We start from the raw sequence: 18,679 nt of genomic DNA on the forward strand, positions 1-18,679 counted from the left end.
CCATCCATCCGTTTTTTTACCGCACCTGTTCAAGAAATAATGTCATTAAAAAGAATTAGAGACTTATTGTGTAGCTCGGTTGGTAGAGTGGCCGTGCCAGCAACTTGGGGGTTGCAGGTTCGATTCCCACTTCCGCCATCCTAGTCACTGCCGTTGTGTCCTTGGGCAAGACACTTTACCCACCTGCTCCCAGTGCCACCCACACTGGTTTGAATGTAACTTAGATATTGGGTTTCACTATGTAAAGCGCTTTGAGTCACTAGAGAAAAGCGCTATATAAATATAATTCACTTCACTTCACTACTCTAAAAATGTTGGTCTTACTTAAAAAAAAAAAAACGCACGCATTTAGTTGTATTCAGTGTTAAAAAATATGATATGGCTCTCACAGATACACATTTTAAAATATTTGGATTTCATGGCTCTCTCAGCTAAAAAGGTTCCCGACCCCTGGACTAGAAGAAAAAAAAACAAAAAAAACCCACTATACAGTGGGAGCGATTCAGATGTTATTAGACAAATTTACTAGGATAATTCTGGAAAATCCCTTATCTGCTTATTGTGTTACTAGTGTTTTAGTGGGGTTATATGGTCGTGCCTGTACAACCTTCAGCACCTGTCGACGGGTGGTGGCGATGCCCATCTCTGCCCATCGCAAGGGACCCTCTTTGAAACACGATCTTTCGAAATGATCGCTGCATAATACACAGTACTTTGTGTGTGTGGTCCAATCCAACCGTGTTCGCTTCACCGCTCTGTTCCATAGTAAAGCTTCACCGTCATCTTTCGGTAATACAAACAACGAAACACCGGCTGTGTTTGTGATGCTAAAAACGGCCGCAATACACCGCTTCCCACCTACAGCTTTCTTCTTTGACGTCTCCATTATTCATTACACAAATTGCAAAAGATTCAGCAACACAGATGTGCACAATACTGTGGAATTATGCGATGAAAAGAGATGACTTATAGCTGTGAACAGTGCTGAAACAAAATGTCATCATACAGCGACGTTTTAGCATGATACTTTCGCGCAAAATTTAAAATTGCAATTTAGTAAACTAAACCGGCCGTATTGGCATGTGTTGCAATGTTAATATTTCATCATTGATATATAAATTATCAGACTGTGTGGTGGGTAGTAGTGGGTTTCAGTAGGCCTTTAATAAATGATGAATGACTTTGTATTGGCTGCTCAGATACTTATATAATACTGAAAATGGGCATATTAGAAGTATCCAGTAACAACCGTGTCCGTATCACTCAATGAGATTAAATAAATAACTTAAAGACACACATACGATTGTTAATAATGAATGGGTTAGAGCAAGGGTAGGGAACCTATGGCTCTAGAGCCAAATGTGGCTCTTTTGATGACTGCATCCGGCTCTCAGGTAAATCTGAGCTGACTTTGCTTGACACGATAAGTTATAAATCATTCCACTTGTAATCACAGTGTTAAAAGTAATGTTCAAAATAGAAAACATTCTCGTGCATTTTTAATCCATCCATCTGTTTTCTACCACACCTGTTCAAGAAGTTGCGTTAACGGTAAGAAGTTATTTGTTATTGGTTAGTGTGTGGCTTGCCGTCCTGGGGGTTCTTCAGACCACCAAGCACCGACATGAGAGCCTGTTTTAGGGCTACGATATTGTTTTATTTTTCAATAAGTTTCTCAGTTGCTTTCCAGCAATTGTCTTTTTGTCTTTCGTTCTCGCTCGCACTCTGGCTCCAGCCTCAACCCCATCTCTCCTCCTGGCTGCTGTTTATAACAGAGCGACAGGTGATTAGATAAAAAGGCCCAGGTGGGCCTTCTACGCACCTGTCGCTGATTTCGAGGCCGGTCCTGGCACACCCCGTTTCGCTGCAGGTCCACAGGCCACGCCCCCTCCACAGTTAGCTTCAGAATAACAATTTTATAACAAAGAATACGAGACTTATTATACTCTAGAAATGTTGGTCTTACTTAAAAATGCAAGCGTTTGGTTGTGTTCAGTGTTAAAAAAAATATTATATGGCTCTTACAGAAATACATTTTAAAATATTTAGCTTCTTGGCTCTCTCTGCCAAAAAGGTTCCCGACCCTTGGGTTACTGTTTTCTATACCGATTGTTCACTGTTTGACTCTTTTCTCTCTACCAAGCCTTTTCTGACATTCCACACTACAAAATAATAAAAGAATGTTTTATTTTTGCGCTTTCATCAGCATCAATATTGATCAACACAATATTCAATATCGGTATTGTATCGAAAGTGAAGCAATTGTGAAGGAACATCCCTAATTGTTGTGTTTTTATATGAAATGAAGGTCCGCAACAGCAGAAAAGATATGACCCAGCACAAAAACTGTATCAAAACACCCTTCTTTGTTTGGATTGACATAGTCGAATAAATATTCATTTAACAATACTGCATCAAACGTGTTCTTTATTTTCTCAAACTGGAAAGGATGAGGCTGACATGGAACGATTATTCTGTGAACTTTGGGGAAGTATGGGGTGGGTCCTGAAATATGTCAAGGAGGCTGATCTCCACTTTGAGATGTGGGTGATTGATGAGCTTTTTGTTTGGCTTTTGTTGAGGCCCTCTGGAAGTGCACTTGTCCGTGGCTTTCTATCAATATTTGCTCATTATTTTTATTCCCATTTTTTGTTAAAATTTTTTTGTCAACCGAAATGGATAAACACAAGTTAAAAAAACAGTACTGCATGTTTATTATTGTCGATGTAGTTCATCACTGAGAGGTGTCTCTAATAATTGGACTCCAAACAAGTTATAGCTAAACATATTTGCGATTTTCTATTCTACGTTTAATAGGAATAATACGATACATATTAATACACGTTTTGACAGGTACAACAAAGAGTAAACATAATCATCTCAAAGGTGTAACATATTTATACAAATTAAACAGACAGGTCTGGACTGCAGGCGGGCCAGGAAAATATCCGCACTCTTTTTTTTACGAAGCCACGCTGTTGTAACACTGTCTTGCTGAAATAAGCAGGGGCGTCCATGATAACGTTGCTTGGATGACAACATATGTTGCTCCAAAACCTGTATGGACCATTCAGCATTAATGGTGCCTTCACAGATGTGTAAGATACCCATGCCTTGGGCACTAATACACCCCCATACCATCACAGATGCTGGCTTTTGAACTTTACGCCTAAAAAAATCTAAATTGTTATTTTCCTCTTTGTTCTGGAGGACACCACGTCCTCTGTTTTCAAATATAATTTGAAATGTGGACTCGTCAGACCACAGAACACCTTTCCACTTTGCATCAGTCCATCTTAGGTGATCTCGGGCCCAGCCAAGCCGGCGGTGTTTCAGGATATTGTTGATAAATGGGTTTGGCTTTGCATAGTAGAGTTTTAACTTGCACTTACAGATGTAGCGACCAACCGTAGTTACTGACAGTGGTTTTATGAAGTGTTCCTGAGCCCATGTGGTGATATCCTTTACACACCGATGTCGATTTTTGATGCAGTACCGTCTGAGCGATCAAAAGTCCGTAATATCATCGCTTACGTGCAGTGATTTCTCCCGATTCTCTGAACTTTTTGATGATTTTACAGACCGTAGATGGTGAAATCCCTAAATTCCTTGCAATAGCTCGTTGAGAAATGTTGTTCTAAAACGATTTGAGAATTTGCTTACAAATTGGTGACCCTCGCCTCATCCTTTCTTGTGTATTACTTAGCATTTCATGGAAGCTGCTTTTATACCCAATCATGGCACCCACCTGTTCCCAATTAGCCTGCACACCTGAGGGATGTTCCATATAAGTGTTTGATGAGCATTCCTCAACTTTATCTGTATTTATTGCCACCTTTCCCAACTTCTTTGTCACGTATTGCTGCCATCAAATTCTAGAGTTAATAATTATTTGCAACAAAAAAAAAAAACTTTATCAGTTTGAACATCAAATATGTTGTCTTTGTAGCATATTCAACTGAATATGGGTTGAAAATGATTTGCAAATCATTGTATTCCATTTATATTTACATCTAACACAATATCCCAACTCATATGGAAAAAGGGGGTCGTACTCGTATAGCGCTCTTGTACCCCTTTTTAAGGAGCCCAAAGCGCTAATAGAATAGAATAGAAAGAACTTTATTGATCCCTGGGGGAAATTCAGCACCCCAGTTCGGTCACAATAAACAATAATAATAATAAGTAATATATGAATAATATAAATATATTCTACATATATTCTACATTTAAGCGCAGTCAAGGAACATATGCATTATACAGTCTGATGGCTGTCGTTATGAAGGACCTCCTGTGTCGTTCCGTGTTGCATTTTGGGAGTCTGATCCTTCCACTGAACGTGCTCATTCTTTCCGCAACGTCCGAGTGTAGTGGGTGGGAGGTGTGGTCCATAATTGCTAGGAGTTTTGCTAGACTTCTCCTCTCTGACACCACCGCCAGGACCCATCAGGAGCAAGGGTGAAGTGTCTTGCCCAAGGACACAATCGACGTGACTGTGAGGCAGGCCCCTTCCTCCGCTACTTTTAACTCCCTTCTTAAAACTCTTTTTTATTCACCGGCTTTTAACCCAGCATGAGACTTTAAACTGTGTTTAACTTTTTAACTGCTTTTTACCTAACAAACTGTTTTTAGGGTAATTAGTATTTGCTTTTTCAATGTGTATTTTAATCTGTTTTAAATGTTATTTTTTAGTCTGTCCTTTGCCTTTATTTCTTTGTTGTGTACGTCCCTTTCTTCTTTAACTCTGCTTCTTTTTAAAGGGCTTTACAAAGAAAGTTGGTATGGTATGGCAGTGGTTCTCAAATGGGGGTACTTGAAGGTATGCCAAGGGGTACGTGAGATTATTTAAAAATATTCTATATAAAGCATTGATTGATTGATTGAAACTTTTATTAGTAGATTGCACAGTTCAGTACATATTCCGTACACTTGACCACTAAATGGTAACACCCGAATAAGTCTTTCTACTTCTTTAAGTAGAAATCAATTCATGGTACAATAGCAACAATTCAAAAATCATTTTTAAATATATTTATTGAATAATACTTCAACGAAATATGAATGTAAGTTCATTAACTGTGAAAAGAAATGCAACAATGCAATATTCAGTGTTGACAGCTAGATTTTTTGTGGACATGTTCCATAAATATTGATGTTAATGATTTATTTTTTTGTGAAGAAATGTTTAGAATTAAGTTCATGAATCCAGATGGATCTTTATATCTTTTTTTTCCAAATAGTCCAAGAAAGACCACTACAAATGAGCAATATTTTGCACTGTTATACAATTTAATAAATCAGAAACTGATGACATAGTGCTGTATTTTACTTCTTTATTTCTTTTTTCAAACCAAAAATGCTTTGCTCTGATTAGGGGGTACTTGAATTAAAAAAAAAATGTTCACAAGGGGTACATCACTGAAAAAAGGTTGAGAACCACTATGGTATGGTATGGTAATCCGGTATGCCCTATGGTCCGGAAAATACGGTACAGATTGTTATATATCAGGTGATCACAGCATCTATTGTTGATCAATAATCTGAGTGATGGGACAGATCTATAATCCGATTATTGTATCGGAGTGATGGTACAAGACATTATCAGCTTTGCTTCTTACTTCTCATTTTTGGACACAATGATTATTTAAAAAAAGTTTAAATAAAAATAAGAATTCAACATTACTATTGTTTTTTAAAAAAAAGACAATATTGTATTGTGGATGCTATTTTTCCTCATTAAACATTAGATCAACTGGTCTAAAAAGGGCTGGGGACATCTCTGCGCTGCTGATCCGCCTTCTCTTGGGATGGTTTCCTGCTGGCTCCGCTGTGAACAGGACTCTCGCTGCTGTGTTGGATCCGCTTTGGACTGGACTCTCGCGACTGTGTTGGATCCATTATGGATTGAACTTTCACAGTATCATGTTAGACCCGCTCGACATCCATTGCTTTCCTCCTCTCCAAGGTTCTCATAGTCATCATTGTCACCGACGTCCCACTGGGTGTGAGTTTTCCTTGCCCTTATGTGGGCCTACCGAGGATGTCGTAGTGGTTTGTGCAGCCCTTTGAGACACTAGTGATTTAGGGCTATATAAGTAAACATTGATTGATTGATTTAAAGGCTAGAGTATAAAAATGAGTTTAAAGTGAGACTTAAATGCTTCTACTGAGGTGGCATCTCGAAGTGTTACCGGGAGGGCATTCCAGAGTACTGGAGCCCGAAATGAAAACGCTCTATAGCCCGCAGACTTTTTTTGGGCTTTGGGAATCACTAATAAGCCGGAGTCCTTTGAACGCAGATTTCTTGCTGAGGAATGTTGTGGTTTGTTGTGTCCAAATTGAAATCAAAACATAAGACAAAATAGAAGGAATAGGTAATGATAAATGTGTTAGTTTGACAAGAATAAAGTCGTAATATTTGGAGGAAGTGTGAGCAGATAGTAAAAAGCATGAAGTGTCCACTGGTGGCATGTAGAGATAAAGCCTTGAAGGGCGTCGCTTATCGAGCACAAAACATTTGTTTGAGTGAAGATGGACTTTTACTCATGTCAACGCTAAGGCCGTTTGGACCCCCCCCCCCCTACTGACGTAGGAAACGTGATGAGAGGAGTTAGGAGGCGGAGTCTTGATGGGGGTGGTGCACATGTGTCTTCTACACTCTGTTGTTGCTGCGTACCATTAACCTCTCTGGCAGTGGTTCTTAACCTTGTTGGAGGTACCGAACCCCACCAAGTTTCATATATGCATTACCCGAACCCTTCTCTAGTGAAAAATAAAATGTTGTTTTTTTCTAATTCAAGACAAAGTTATATGTTTTCGGTAACACTTTAGTATGGGGAACATATCATCATCATCCTTTATTATTATTCCTTTCATGAAAATGCATGTATACAAGCCAAGTGCAGTTGCCACTTGCATTGTTTTTTTGTTAGTTGTACATTTCCATGATCAGAAAGGAGCAGATGGATGAATCAATCAATCAATGTTTACTTATATAGCCCTAAATCACTAGTGTCTCAAAGGGCTGCACAAACCACAACACAAACCACTACGACATCCTCGGTAGGCCCACATAAGGGCAAGGAAAACTCACACCCAGTGGGACGTCGGTGACAATGATGACTATGAGAACCTTGGAGAGGAGGAAAGCAATGGATGTCGAGCGGGTCTAACATGATACTGTGAAAGTTCAATCCATAATGGATCCAACGCAGTCGCGAGAGTCCAGTCCAAAGCGGATCCAACACAGCAGCGAGAGTCCCGCTCACAGCGGAGCCAGCAGGAAACCATCCCAAGCGGAGGCGGAGCAGCAGCGCAGAGATGTCCCCAGCCGATACACAGGCAAGCGGTACATGGCCACCGGATCGGACCAGACCCCCTCCACAAGGGAGAGTGGGACATTGGAGAAAAAGAAAAGACACGGCAGATCAACTGGTCTAAAAAGGGAGTCCATTTAAAGGCTAGAGTATAAAAGATGCTACTGAGGTAGCATCTCAAACTGTTACCGGGCGGGTATTCCAGAGTACTGGAGCCCGAAATGAAAACGCTCTATAGCCCGCAGACTTTGGAAATCTTTGGGAATCATTAATAAGCCGGAGTCCTTTGAACGCAGATTTCTTGCCGGGACGTAAGGTACAATACAATCGGCAAGATAGGATGGAGCTAGACCGTGTAGTATTTTATACGTAAGTAGTAAAACCTTAAAGTCACATCTTAAGTGTGCAGGTGAGCCAGTGCAGGTGAGCCAGTACAGGCGTAATGTGATTAAACTTTCTTGTTCTTGTCAAAAGTCTAGCAGCCGCATTTTGTACCAACTGTAATCTTTTAATGCTAGACATGGGGAGACCCGAAAATAATACGTTACAGTAATCGAGACGAGACGTAACAAACGCATGGATAATGATCTCGGCGTCTTTAGTGGACAAAATGGAGCGAATTTTAGCGATATTACGGAGATGAAAGAAGGCCGTTTTAGTAACGCTTTTAATGTGTGGCTCAGAGGAGAGAGTTTGGTGGAAGATAATACCCAGATTCTTTACCGAGTCGCCTTGTTTAATTGTTTGCTTCTCAAATGTTAAAGTTGTATTATTAAATAGAGGTCGGTGTCTAGCAGGACCGATAATCAGCATTTCCGTTTTTTTGGCGTTGAGTTGCAAAAAGTTAGCGGACATCCATTGTTTAATTTCATTAAGACACGCCTCCAGCTGACTACAATCCGGCGTGTTGGTCAGCTTTAGGGGCATGTAGAGTTGGGTGTCATCAGCATAACAGTGAAAGCTAACACCATATTTGCGTATGATGTCACCTAGCGGCAGCATGTAGATGCTGAAGAGTGCAGGGCCAAGGACCGAACCCTGGGGAACTCCACACGTTACCTTAACGTAGTCCGAGGTCACACTGTTATGGGAGACGCACTGCATCCTATCAGTAAGATAAGAGTTAAACCAAGACAGGGCTAAGTCTGACATACCAATTCGTGTTTTGATACGCTCTAATAAAATATTATGATCGACGGTATCGAAAGCAGCGCTAAAATCGAGGAGCAGCAAATTTTTATCTTACATATTCTAAGTAACACAGACTTAATTTAGAGTTATTTGGACACTAGAGGAACATATTCTAAATCAGGGGTCTCAAACTCAATTTACCTGTGGGCCACTGGATGCAGAAACTAGGTGAGGCTGGGCCACAAGAGAAGGTTTCTCAAAAAAATCTAACATGCACTTTTTAAGGAATTTACCTTCTTTGAATGGCTTTCCCGCCATAGTAACATACTTGCCAACCATCCCAATTTTTCCGGGAGACCCCCGAATATATATAAAATAAATACTTGAATTTTAGTGTTCATTTATTTACACATTTACACTCATCCACTCATTGTTGAGTTAAGGGTTCAATTGTCAATCCTTGTTTTACTAACCATATGCATGTACAGTAGATGGCAGTGTTGTCCTGTTTAAGATTTTCACAACATTGCTGTTTACGGCAGACGAACTGCTTTACGGTAGACACAAACGAACTGCTGTTGTTGTGTGTTGTTACGGCGCTGGGAGGACATTAATGAAACTGCCTAACAATATACCCGCATAAGAAACCGAGAACTCACCCTCGATCATTCTACAGTTATAACGTCATTGGGCAGACACGCCCTTTATACAAGTCACTCAGGTCCGCACGGAGCTGGAGGGGGCGTGGCCTACAGCTCCGACTAAATTTTGGGAGATTTTCAGGAGAAAATTTGTCCCGGGAGGTTTTCGGGAGAGGCGCTGAATTTTGGGAGTCTCACGGAAAATCCGGGAGGGTTGGCAAGTATGTGTTCACTCAGACATTCACTCACACATTCACACACACTTTCACTCACACATGCACTCACACATGCACCCACACATGCACTCACACATTCACTCACACATTCACTCACACTTTCACTCACACTTTCACTCACACTTTCACTCACACTTTCACTCACACTTTCACTCACACACGCATTCACACACGCATGCACTCACACATGCAGTCACACATGCACTCACACATCCACTCACACATCCACTCACACACACATTCACTCACACATTCACTCACATATTAACACACACATTTACACAGACATTCACACACACACATGCACACACACATTCACTCACACATTCACACACACTTTCACTCACACATGCACTCACACATTCACTCACACATTCACTCACACATGCACTCACACATGCACTCACACATTCACTCACACATTCACTCACACATTCACTCACACTTTCACTCACACTTTCACTCACACATTCACTCACACACACTTTCACTCACGCACTCACACACGCATGCACTCACACATGCACTCACACATGCACTCACACATTCACTCACACTTTCACTCACACATTAACTCACACATTCACACACACATTCACACATTAACACACACATTCACAAACATATTCACACACACTTTCACTTTCACATTCACACACACGTTCACTCACACATTTACACAAACTTTCACTCACACATTAACAAGCACATTCACACACACATGCACTCACACATTCACACACACATTCACTCACACATCCACTCACACACACATTCACTCACATATTAACACACACATTTACACAGACATTCACACACACACATGCACACTTTCACTCACACATGCACTCACACATTCACTCACACATTCACTCACATTCACTCACACTTTCACTCACACTTTCACTCACACATTAACTCACACATTCACACACACATTCATACATTAACACACACATTCACAAACACATTCACACATATTCACACACACATTCACTCACACATTCACACACACATTTACACACACTTTCACTCACACATTTACACACACTTTCACACACACTTTCACTCACGCATTAACAAGCACATTCACACACACATGCACTCACACATTCACTCACACATTCACAGACACATTCACACACACACTTTACCTCACACATCCACTCACACACACATTCACACACACTTTCACTCACACATTCACTCGCACATTAACACACACATTAACACACACATTCACACACACATGCACTCACACATTCACACACACATTCCCACACACACACTCACTTACACGTTCACACACACATTCACACACACACAGTCACACACACACTCACACACACACATTCACTAACACATTCACACACACATTCAAACACACATTCACACACTGACGGGGGGAGCTGCCATGCAAGGCCCTAACCAGGACCCATCAGGAGCAAGGGTGAAATGTCTTGCTCAAGGACACAACGGACGTGACTAAGTTGGTAGAAGCTGGGTATCGAACCAGGAACCCTCAGATGGCTGATATGGCCACTCTCCCAACCACCCCCCTTAATACTGTAGCATTGATATGTTGATTGGAAAAATGAAGTCTTCACATTCATTTGAGAAAGATGTCTTCATTTCACGACAATCAAGTCCAGAAATATGAAGAAAAACACAGTTTGAAGTTTCAAAAAATTCTGCCTTTCCAAAGTAAACAATTGTCACGTTTCCCATGGTGGTCCTGCACAATCGCCCTGCGTCCTCCTAAGAGTCGGGTGGAATATGGCATTCACTCATGAAATGTCAGGGGCAGATCACCTGGCAACCGTGCTCTCAGGCATTTATGCAAATCAGGCAAGACTTGCTCTTTCAGGATTTTCCTCACGTGTTGTTTTTGCGTCCCAAAAGCAAAACAAGCATGGACTATATAGCAGGTCCTCCTTCTCCTAGAGCAAACACTGCACACGTGTGGAGTTTTCATGCAACTTTTTTTCCTTTTTCCTTTCTTTTATCATTCACAATCCCACCATAACTGTTATGATCCGCTGCTCGGATCATTCCATATTCGTGTTTTGTTCCCTTTTTGTATTATAGTCTGCCAATGTTTGCCTTAGTTCCTTGTTTAGTCTGTTACCATGGTTGCTCATTAGTTTTCACCTGCCCTTGTTTTCGACGCACACCTGTTCCTCGTGATTACTGCCTTATTTAAGCCTGCCCTTTTTGTTATTTCATCCTTGGTTCCTAATTTGCTCTCATGCAATTAGTGACGACTGCTTTCCATGCTCTACTCGCTAGCTTTCTCGCTACGCTTTATTTTATTCCTAGTTCTCAAGCTAGTTGTTTTGTTTTCCCTTTTTGTGCCTTTGTGCCAAGTGTTGGTGTTTCTGTTAGTTTTCCTGGCTTCCATGCTAGCGTCTTTTGTTTGCCTTTTCTGCCTAGCACAATTATTTTTGTTCTTAGCTTTGTATTAGTGAAATAAATTCTTTGTTGCTTACCTTACGCTGTGTTCTTGCCCGACCCATCCTTGGAAAAACAAATCCGGCATCGCTATGCCCACCAAGCGTCACAATAACATATTTTTCTTTTTTTTTATGCATTCTAAACCAGAAAAACAATACTCCCTTCACATCTCATCACGTTGAATATTAACGCACTATTTGCAATATTTTGTCACACACGGGCTTGGACTAGGGTTGTTTCTTCGACGCAAAGGAAGATTTGCACGAGTTAGACGTGAATGAGAGTACATGTTAATTTATTATCAAACAAACAGACTAAAACAAAAGGCAAACAAAGGGCGCGCACGAGGGCGGAAAACAAACTTGGCTAATGAAAAAACTAAAGACTAGCACAGAGGCTATAACTATAAACATGAAACAAAAACTTGCACTGTGGCATAAACAACAAAAACTTACGTGGCGCGGACAAAATGAAGAGCATGGTCTTTGGCACAAAAGGAGTTGGGAAATGTGGGTAAGGTAGGTAGGTTTGTCGCTAAAATTGCCAGGACGAAGACAAAAACAATGGGTTAAATAACGACTATGATAATGATTAGCAGGTGTGAGAACTGAGGACCGGGGCGTGATTTGGAGACAAGGCGGAAACTAATGAGTTAAAATGGAAACCAAGAAAACAAGGAAGTGCAAACCAAAGAACTGAATGTCCAAAAAACAAAACATAACATGACCAAAACATATTTTCACAAGCGCTAACGCAGATGATGACTTTTTAGCGGCATAGTAATCACTGAGAGCTAACTTAATTATACTGCTTTGTTGACATATTGAGCTGCTGTTTCGCTTCTGAGCTGGCAAACGTTGATTGTAGATTATAAATCGTGCTCTCACCCAGATAGTAGAAGGTTGTGGACATAAAGTTGATTGTAGATTATTAACCGTAATCTCACTCGGATAGTAGAAGGTTGTGGACATAAAGTTGACTGTAGATTATTAAATATGCTCTCACCAGGATAGTACAAACCCTGTTTTCATATGAGTTGGGAAGTTGTGTTAGATGTAAATATAAACGGAATACAATGATTTGCAAATCCTTTTCAACCCATATTCAATTGAATGCACTTCAAAGACACGATATTTGATGTTATTTTTTTTTGCAAATAATAATTAACTCAGAATTTCATGGCTGCAACATGTGCCAAAGTAGTTGGGAACGTGATTGTTCACCACTGTGTTACATCACATTTTCTTTTAACAACACTCAATAAACGTTTGGGAACTGAGGAAACTAATTGTTGAAGCTTTGAAAATGGAATTCTTTACCATTCTTGTTATTTTATACTTCATAATGCGCCACACATTTTCGATGGGAGACATGTCTGGACTGCAGGAGGGCCAGGAAAGTACCCGCACTCTTTTACTACGAAGCCACGCTGTTGTAACACGTGGCTTGGCATTGTTTTGCTGAAATAAGCTGGGGCTTCTATGATAACGTTGCTTGGATGACAACTTATGTTCCTCCAAAACCTGTATGGACCATTCAGCATTAATGGTGCCTTCACAGATGTGTAAGTTACCCATGGTTTGGGCACTAATACACCCCCATACCATCACAGATGCTGGCTTTTGAACTTTGCGCCTTTAACAATCCGGATGTTTTTTTTCCTCTTTGTGCCGGAGGACACCATGTCCACAGTTTCCAAATATAATTTGAAATCTGGACTCGTAGACCACAGAACACTTTTCCACTTTGCATCAGTCCATCTTAGATGAGCTTGGGCACAGCGAAGCCGGCGGCGTTCCTGGGTGTTGTTGATATATGGCTTTCGCTTTGCATAGTAGAGTTTTAACTTGCACTTACAGATGTAGCAACCAACTGTAGTTACTGACAGTGGTTTTATGAAGTGTTCCTGAGCCCATGTGGTGATATCCTTTACACACTGATGTCGGTTTTTGATGCAGTACCGCCTGAGGGATCAAAGGTCCATAATATCATCGCTTATGTGCAGTGATTTCTCCAGATTCTCTGAACCTTTTGAAGATTTTACGGACCGTAGATGGTAAAATCCCTAAATTTCTTGTAATAGCTCGTTGAGAAATGTTGTTCTAAAACTGTTTGACAATTTGCTTACAAATTGGTGACCCTCGCCCCATCCTTGTTTGTGAATGACTGAGCATTTCATGGAAGCTGCTTTTATACCCAATCATGGCACCCACCTGTTCCCAATTAGCCTGCACACCTGTGGGATGTTCCAAATAAATGTTTGATGAGCATTCCTCAACTTAATCAGTCTTTATTGCCACCTTTCCTAACTTCTCTGTCACGTGTTTTGCGGCATCAAATTCTAAAGTTAATGATTATTTAAAAAAATAAAAAATGTTTATCAGTTTGAACATCAAATATGTTGTCTTTGTGGTATATTCAACTGAATATGGGTTGAAAATGATTTGCAAATCATTGTATTCCGTTTATATTTACATCTAAAACAATAACCCAGTTCATATGGAAACAGTGTTTGTAGAAGGTTGTGGACATAAACAGAGAAGTTGGTCAACTTTGACATCCAATTTAGACACGGAAAGAGGCTCATTTGTGGGACCATTTTTTTTAACTTTTCCTGAGGATTATGATTCATTCATCATCCAAACGGGAAGATATAAACATCCCATTTGTCGGCATCTCCGTGAGAGCAGATATTGTGCAGTAAGTGATTGTTTTATTGTGCGTGTAGTTTTTAATAGCGATGCGTGATACCACTGAGTTTCTTTCCGATCCGATACTGATACTTTGTGCAAATATACTGAAGTTGTCTGGTAAAATGTCAAAAATAGTTTATTTCAAGTGTTGCACTTGGGGAATCATCTTCAAATGCTCAAAGAAATAATGCACTGAATGTGTAATCTTCTTAATAATCAACTCTGTAAGTGGTGTCTCCAAATAGCCTACAAGACAAGTATAATGATATCTTTTATAATACTCACCGACTCATCACTTACTGAGGTGGAAGAAAAAGTAGTTCCCGCCAATTTACACAGGCTCTCTCTTATTCAATTACTTTACTTTTTCTGTTGATTGTATATATTAGCTCAAAAAACTAAAGTATTGATATTTTTTTGTGAGAATTGATATTACAGCGTAAAGATCTGGTATATGCGGTATCGATAAACTCCATAACCATCCTCACATTAGTTTTTGCCTTTAGTGCTATGAGCACCTTTTTCTTTCTTACCGTCTGATTTATTTCGAAATAAATCATTTGTTACTACCCGCACGGTGTGTCCGAAGCCCTATCTGCATTCCTGGGAGTACGAACCCTGCATCACGATGCGACCTGGTCGTCACACTTGTGGATCATCTTCCTTATATTCAGGCTCAAAAATCAAAGTTTCTGAATCATCATTTTCCCAAAGTAGTCTTTGTTGGCTCTCACGAAGTAGGCTTGTTGTTGTTAAAAATAAAAAAGAGAACGTCTATGAAATGAATACGGGTCATATGCTTAAAAGGAGCAAAATATGTAAGTATTACATGTTTTTATGAATGTGCCTCTCACTACATATACTTACAGCGTGTATATAACACTACATATACAGTACTTAAAGCGTGTATATAACACCTTGATGGAGGTTTTTTAAGAGTGCTTCATACTTCACTGTTAGCTGACTTTTACTAATGTTTATTTATGTTTTGGAATGCATAAAAAGAGATTGTGAATGATAGGCAAAATGAGAAAAAAGAGGTGCAAACTACAAGTCCATGCAGTGGATGTTGGTTAGAAGAAAGCTGGGGAGTGGTATGCACAGCTCGGCCTCAATGCATCAACAGTGCACCATGCAGAGATTGAAACATGGCCCGCTAGAACAACATTATTTCACCTTTCAAGTCCAATATTTGTCTTGAGGATGGACACACAAATCTGCCCATTTCTCTCTAGGTGCCATAAGGTCTCTGTCAGAGATCGGAATGTTTCCCCTGTAGAAGTGTGTTGGCCGTGGCAGCGGATGAAGGATTACGACCATAACTTTTGTCTCCAACTCACCAGGCTTGCCCTCCCAAGCGAGGCCGAGCATGCCGCTGTAGTCTCGGTTGGTGAACAGGTAGGACAGGCAGAAGTTGCCCCAGTTGTTTTCCGAGTAGAGACTCAGCAGCTTCTCCGGTCCGATGTAGAGAGCATGCAGAGGATCCTCCTTCTTCTCCTCTCTCATCACCTGGGCAGGACAGGAATGAGCCAGCATGAAGTGCATCCATCGTGCAGAGAAGGAACATGATGCAGTGATGCAGACTGTTCTTACAGTCAGGGATTTCAGTTTGAAGTGGATCAGCTTGATTCCATCAAACTCCACTTTGTCGTAGACGTCGTTGACAGCGCGCATGTATGAAGCCACCTGGGAACAACATGTATGAAGCCACCTGGGAACAAACATGTATGAAGTCACCTGGGAACAAACATGTATGAAGTCACCTGGGAACAAACATGTATGAAGTCACCTGGGAACAAACATGTATGAAGTCACCTGGGAACAAACATGTATGAAGTCACCTGGGAACAAACATGTATGAAGTCACCTGGGAACAAACATGTATGAAACCACCTGGGAACAACATGTATGAAGTCACCTGGGAACAAACATGTATGAAGTCACCTGGGAACAACATGTATGAAGTCACCTGGGAACAACATGTATGAAGTCACCTGGGAACAAACATGTATGAAGTCACCTGGGAACAACATGTATGAAGTCACCTGGGAACAAACATGTATGAAGCCACCTGGGAACAACATGTATGAAGCCACCTGGGAACAACATGTTTGAAGCCACCTGGGAACAAACATGTATGAAGCCACCTGGGAACAAACATGTATGAAGTCACCTGGGAACAAACATGTATGAAGTCACCTGGGAACAAACATGTATGAAGTCACCTGGGAACAAACATGTATGAAGTCACCTGGGAACAACATGTTTGAAGCCACCTGGGAACAACATGTTTTCCTGAGAACAACATGTATGAAGCCACCTGGGGACAACATGTTTGAAGCCAACTGGGAACAAACATGTATGAAGCCACCTGGGAACAAACATGTATGAAGTCACCTGGGAACAAACATGTATGAAGCCACCTGAGAACAACATGTATGAAGCCACCTGGGAACAAACATGTATGAAGTCACCTGGGGACAACATGTTTGAAGCCACCTGGGAACAACATGTATGAAGCCACCTGGGAACAACATGTTTTCCTGAGAACAACATGTATGAAGCCACCTGGGAACAAACATGTATGAAGCCACCTGGGAACAAACATGTATGAAGTCACCTGGGAACAAACATGTATGAAGCCACCTGGGAACAAACATGTATGAAGCCACCTGGGAACAAACATGTATGAAGCCACCTGGGAACAAACATGTATGAAGCCACCTGGGAACAACATGTTTGAAGCCACCTGGGAACAACATGTTTTCCTGAGAACAACATGTATGAAGCCACCTGGGGACAACATGTTTGAAGCCAACTGGGAACAAACATGTATGAAGCCACCTGGGAACAAACATGTATGAAGTCACCTGGGAACAAACATGTATGAAGCCACCTGAGAACAACATGTATGAAGCCACCTGGGAACAAACATGTATGAAGTCACCTGGGGACAACATGTTTGAAGCCACCTGGGAACAACATGTATGAAGCCACCTGGGAACAACATGTTTTCCTGAGAACAACATGTATGAAGCCACCTGGGAACAAACATGTATGAAGCCACCTGGGAACAAACATGTATGAAGTCACCTGGGAACAAACATGTATGAAGCCACCTGGGAACAAACATGTATGAAGCCACCTGGGAACAAACATGTATGAAGCCACCTGGGAACAAACATGTATGAAGCCACCTGGGAACAACATGTTTGAAGCCACCTGGGAACCAAAATGTATGAAGCCACCTGGGAACAACATGTTTGAAGCCACCTGGGAACAACATGTTTGAAGCCACCTGGGAACAACATGTTTGAAGCCACCTGGGAACAACATGTTTGAAGCCACCTGGGAACAAAAATGTATGAAGCCACCTGGGAACAAAAATGTATGAAGCCACCTGGGAACAAAAATGTATGAAGCCACCTGGGAACAAACATGTATGAAGTCACCTGGGAACAAACATGTATGAAGCCACCTGGGAACAAACATGTATGAAGTCACCTGGGAACAAACATGTATGAAGTCACCTGGGAACAACATGTTTGAAGCCACCTGGGAACAAACATGTATGAAGTCACCTGGGAACAACATGTTTGAAGCCACCTGGGAACAACATGTTTTCCTGAGAACAACATGTATGAAGCCACCTGGGGACAACATGTTTGAAGCCAACTGGGAACAAACATGTATGAAGCCACCTGGGAACAAACATGTATGAAGTCACCTGGGAACAAACATGTATGAAGCCACCTGAGAACAACATGTATGAAGCCACCTGGGAACAAACATGTATGAAGTCACCTGGGGACAACATGTTTGAAGCCACCTGGGAACAACATGTATGAAGCCACCTGGGAACAACATGTTTTCCTGAGAACAACATGTATGAAGCCACCTGGGAACAAACATGTATGAAGCCACCTGGGAACAAACATGTATGAAGTCACCTGGGAACAAACATGTATGAAGCCACCTGGGAACAAACATGTATGAAGCCACCTGGGAACAAACATGTATGAAGCCACCTGGGAACAACATGTTTGAAGCCACCTGGGAACAACATGTTTGAAGCCACCTGGGAACCAAAATGTATGAAGCCACCTGGGAACAACATGTTTGAAGCCACCTGGGAACAACATGTTTGAAGCCACCTGGGAACAACATGTTTGAAGCCACCTGGGAACAACATGTTTGAAGCCACCTGG

The 18,679-nt window shown here is 41.2% G+C and overlaps 1 protein-coding gene across 2 annotated transcripts in view; it reads right to left on the reverse strand.

Moving 5' to 3' along the window:
- Positions 1-18,679, reverse strand: part of si:ch1073-396h14.1 (disintegrin and metalloproteinase domain-containing protein 10) — a 171,681-nt gene that overhangs the window by 57,354 nt on the left and 95,648 nt on the right. For both annotated transcript variants that reach the window (XM_061883233.1, XM_061883234.1), the window contains exons 7-8: positions 16,065-16,157; positions 15,812-15,980 (exon numbers count right to left, since the gene is read on the reverse strand). In XM_061883233.1, coding sequence (XP_061739217.1) covers positions 15,812-15,980; positions 16,065-16,157 — 262 coding nt within the window. The remainder of the gene's footprint in view (positions 1-15,811; positions 15,981-16,064; positions 16,158-18,679) is intronic.

Source organism: Nerophis ophidion, linkage group LG22 (genome assembly GCF_033978795.1).
Source record: "Nerophis ophidion isolate RoL-2023_Sa linkage group LG22, RoL_Noph_v1.0, whole genome shotgun sequence".
Lineage (NCBI taxonomy): Eukaryota > Metazoa > Chordata > Actinopteri > Syngnathiformes > Syngnathidae > Nerophis > Nerophis ophidion.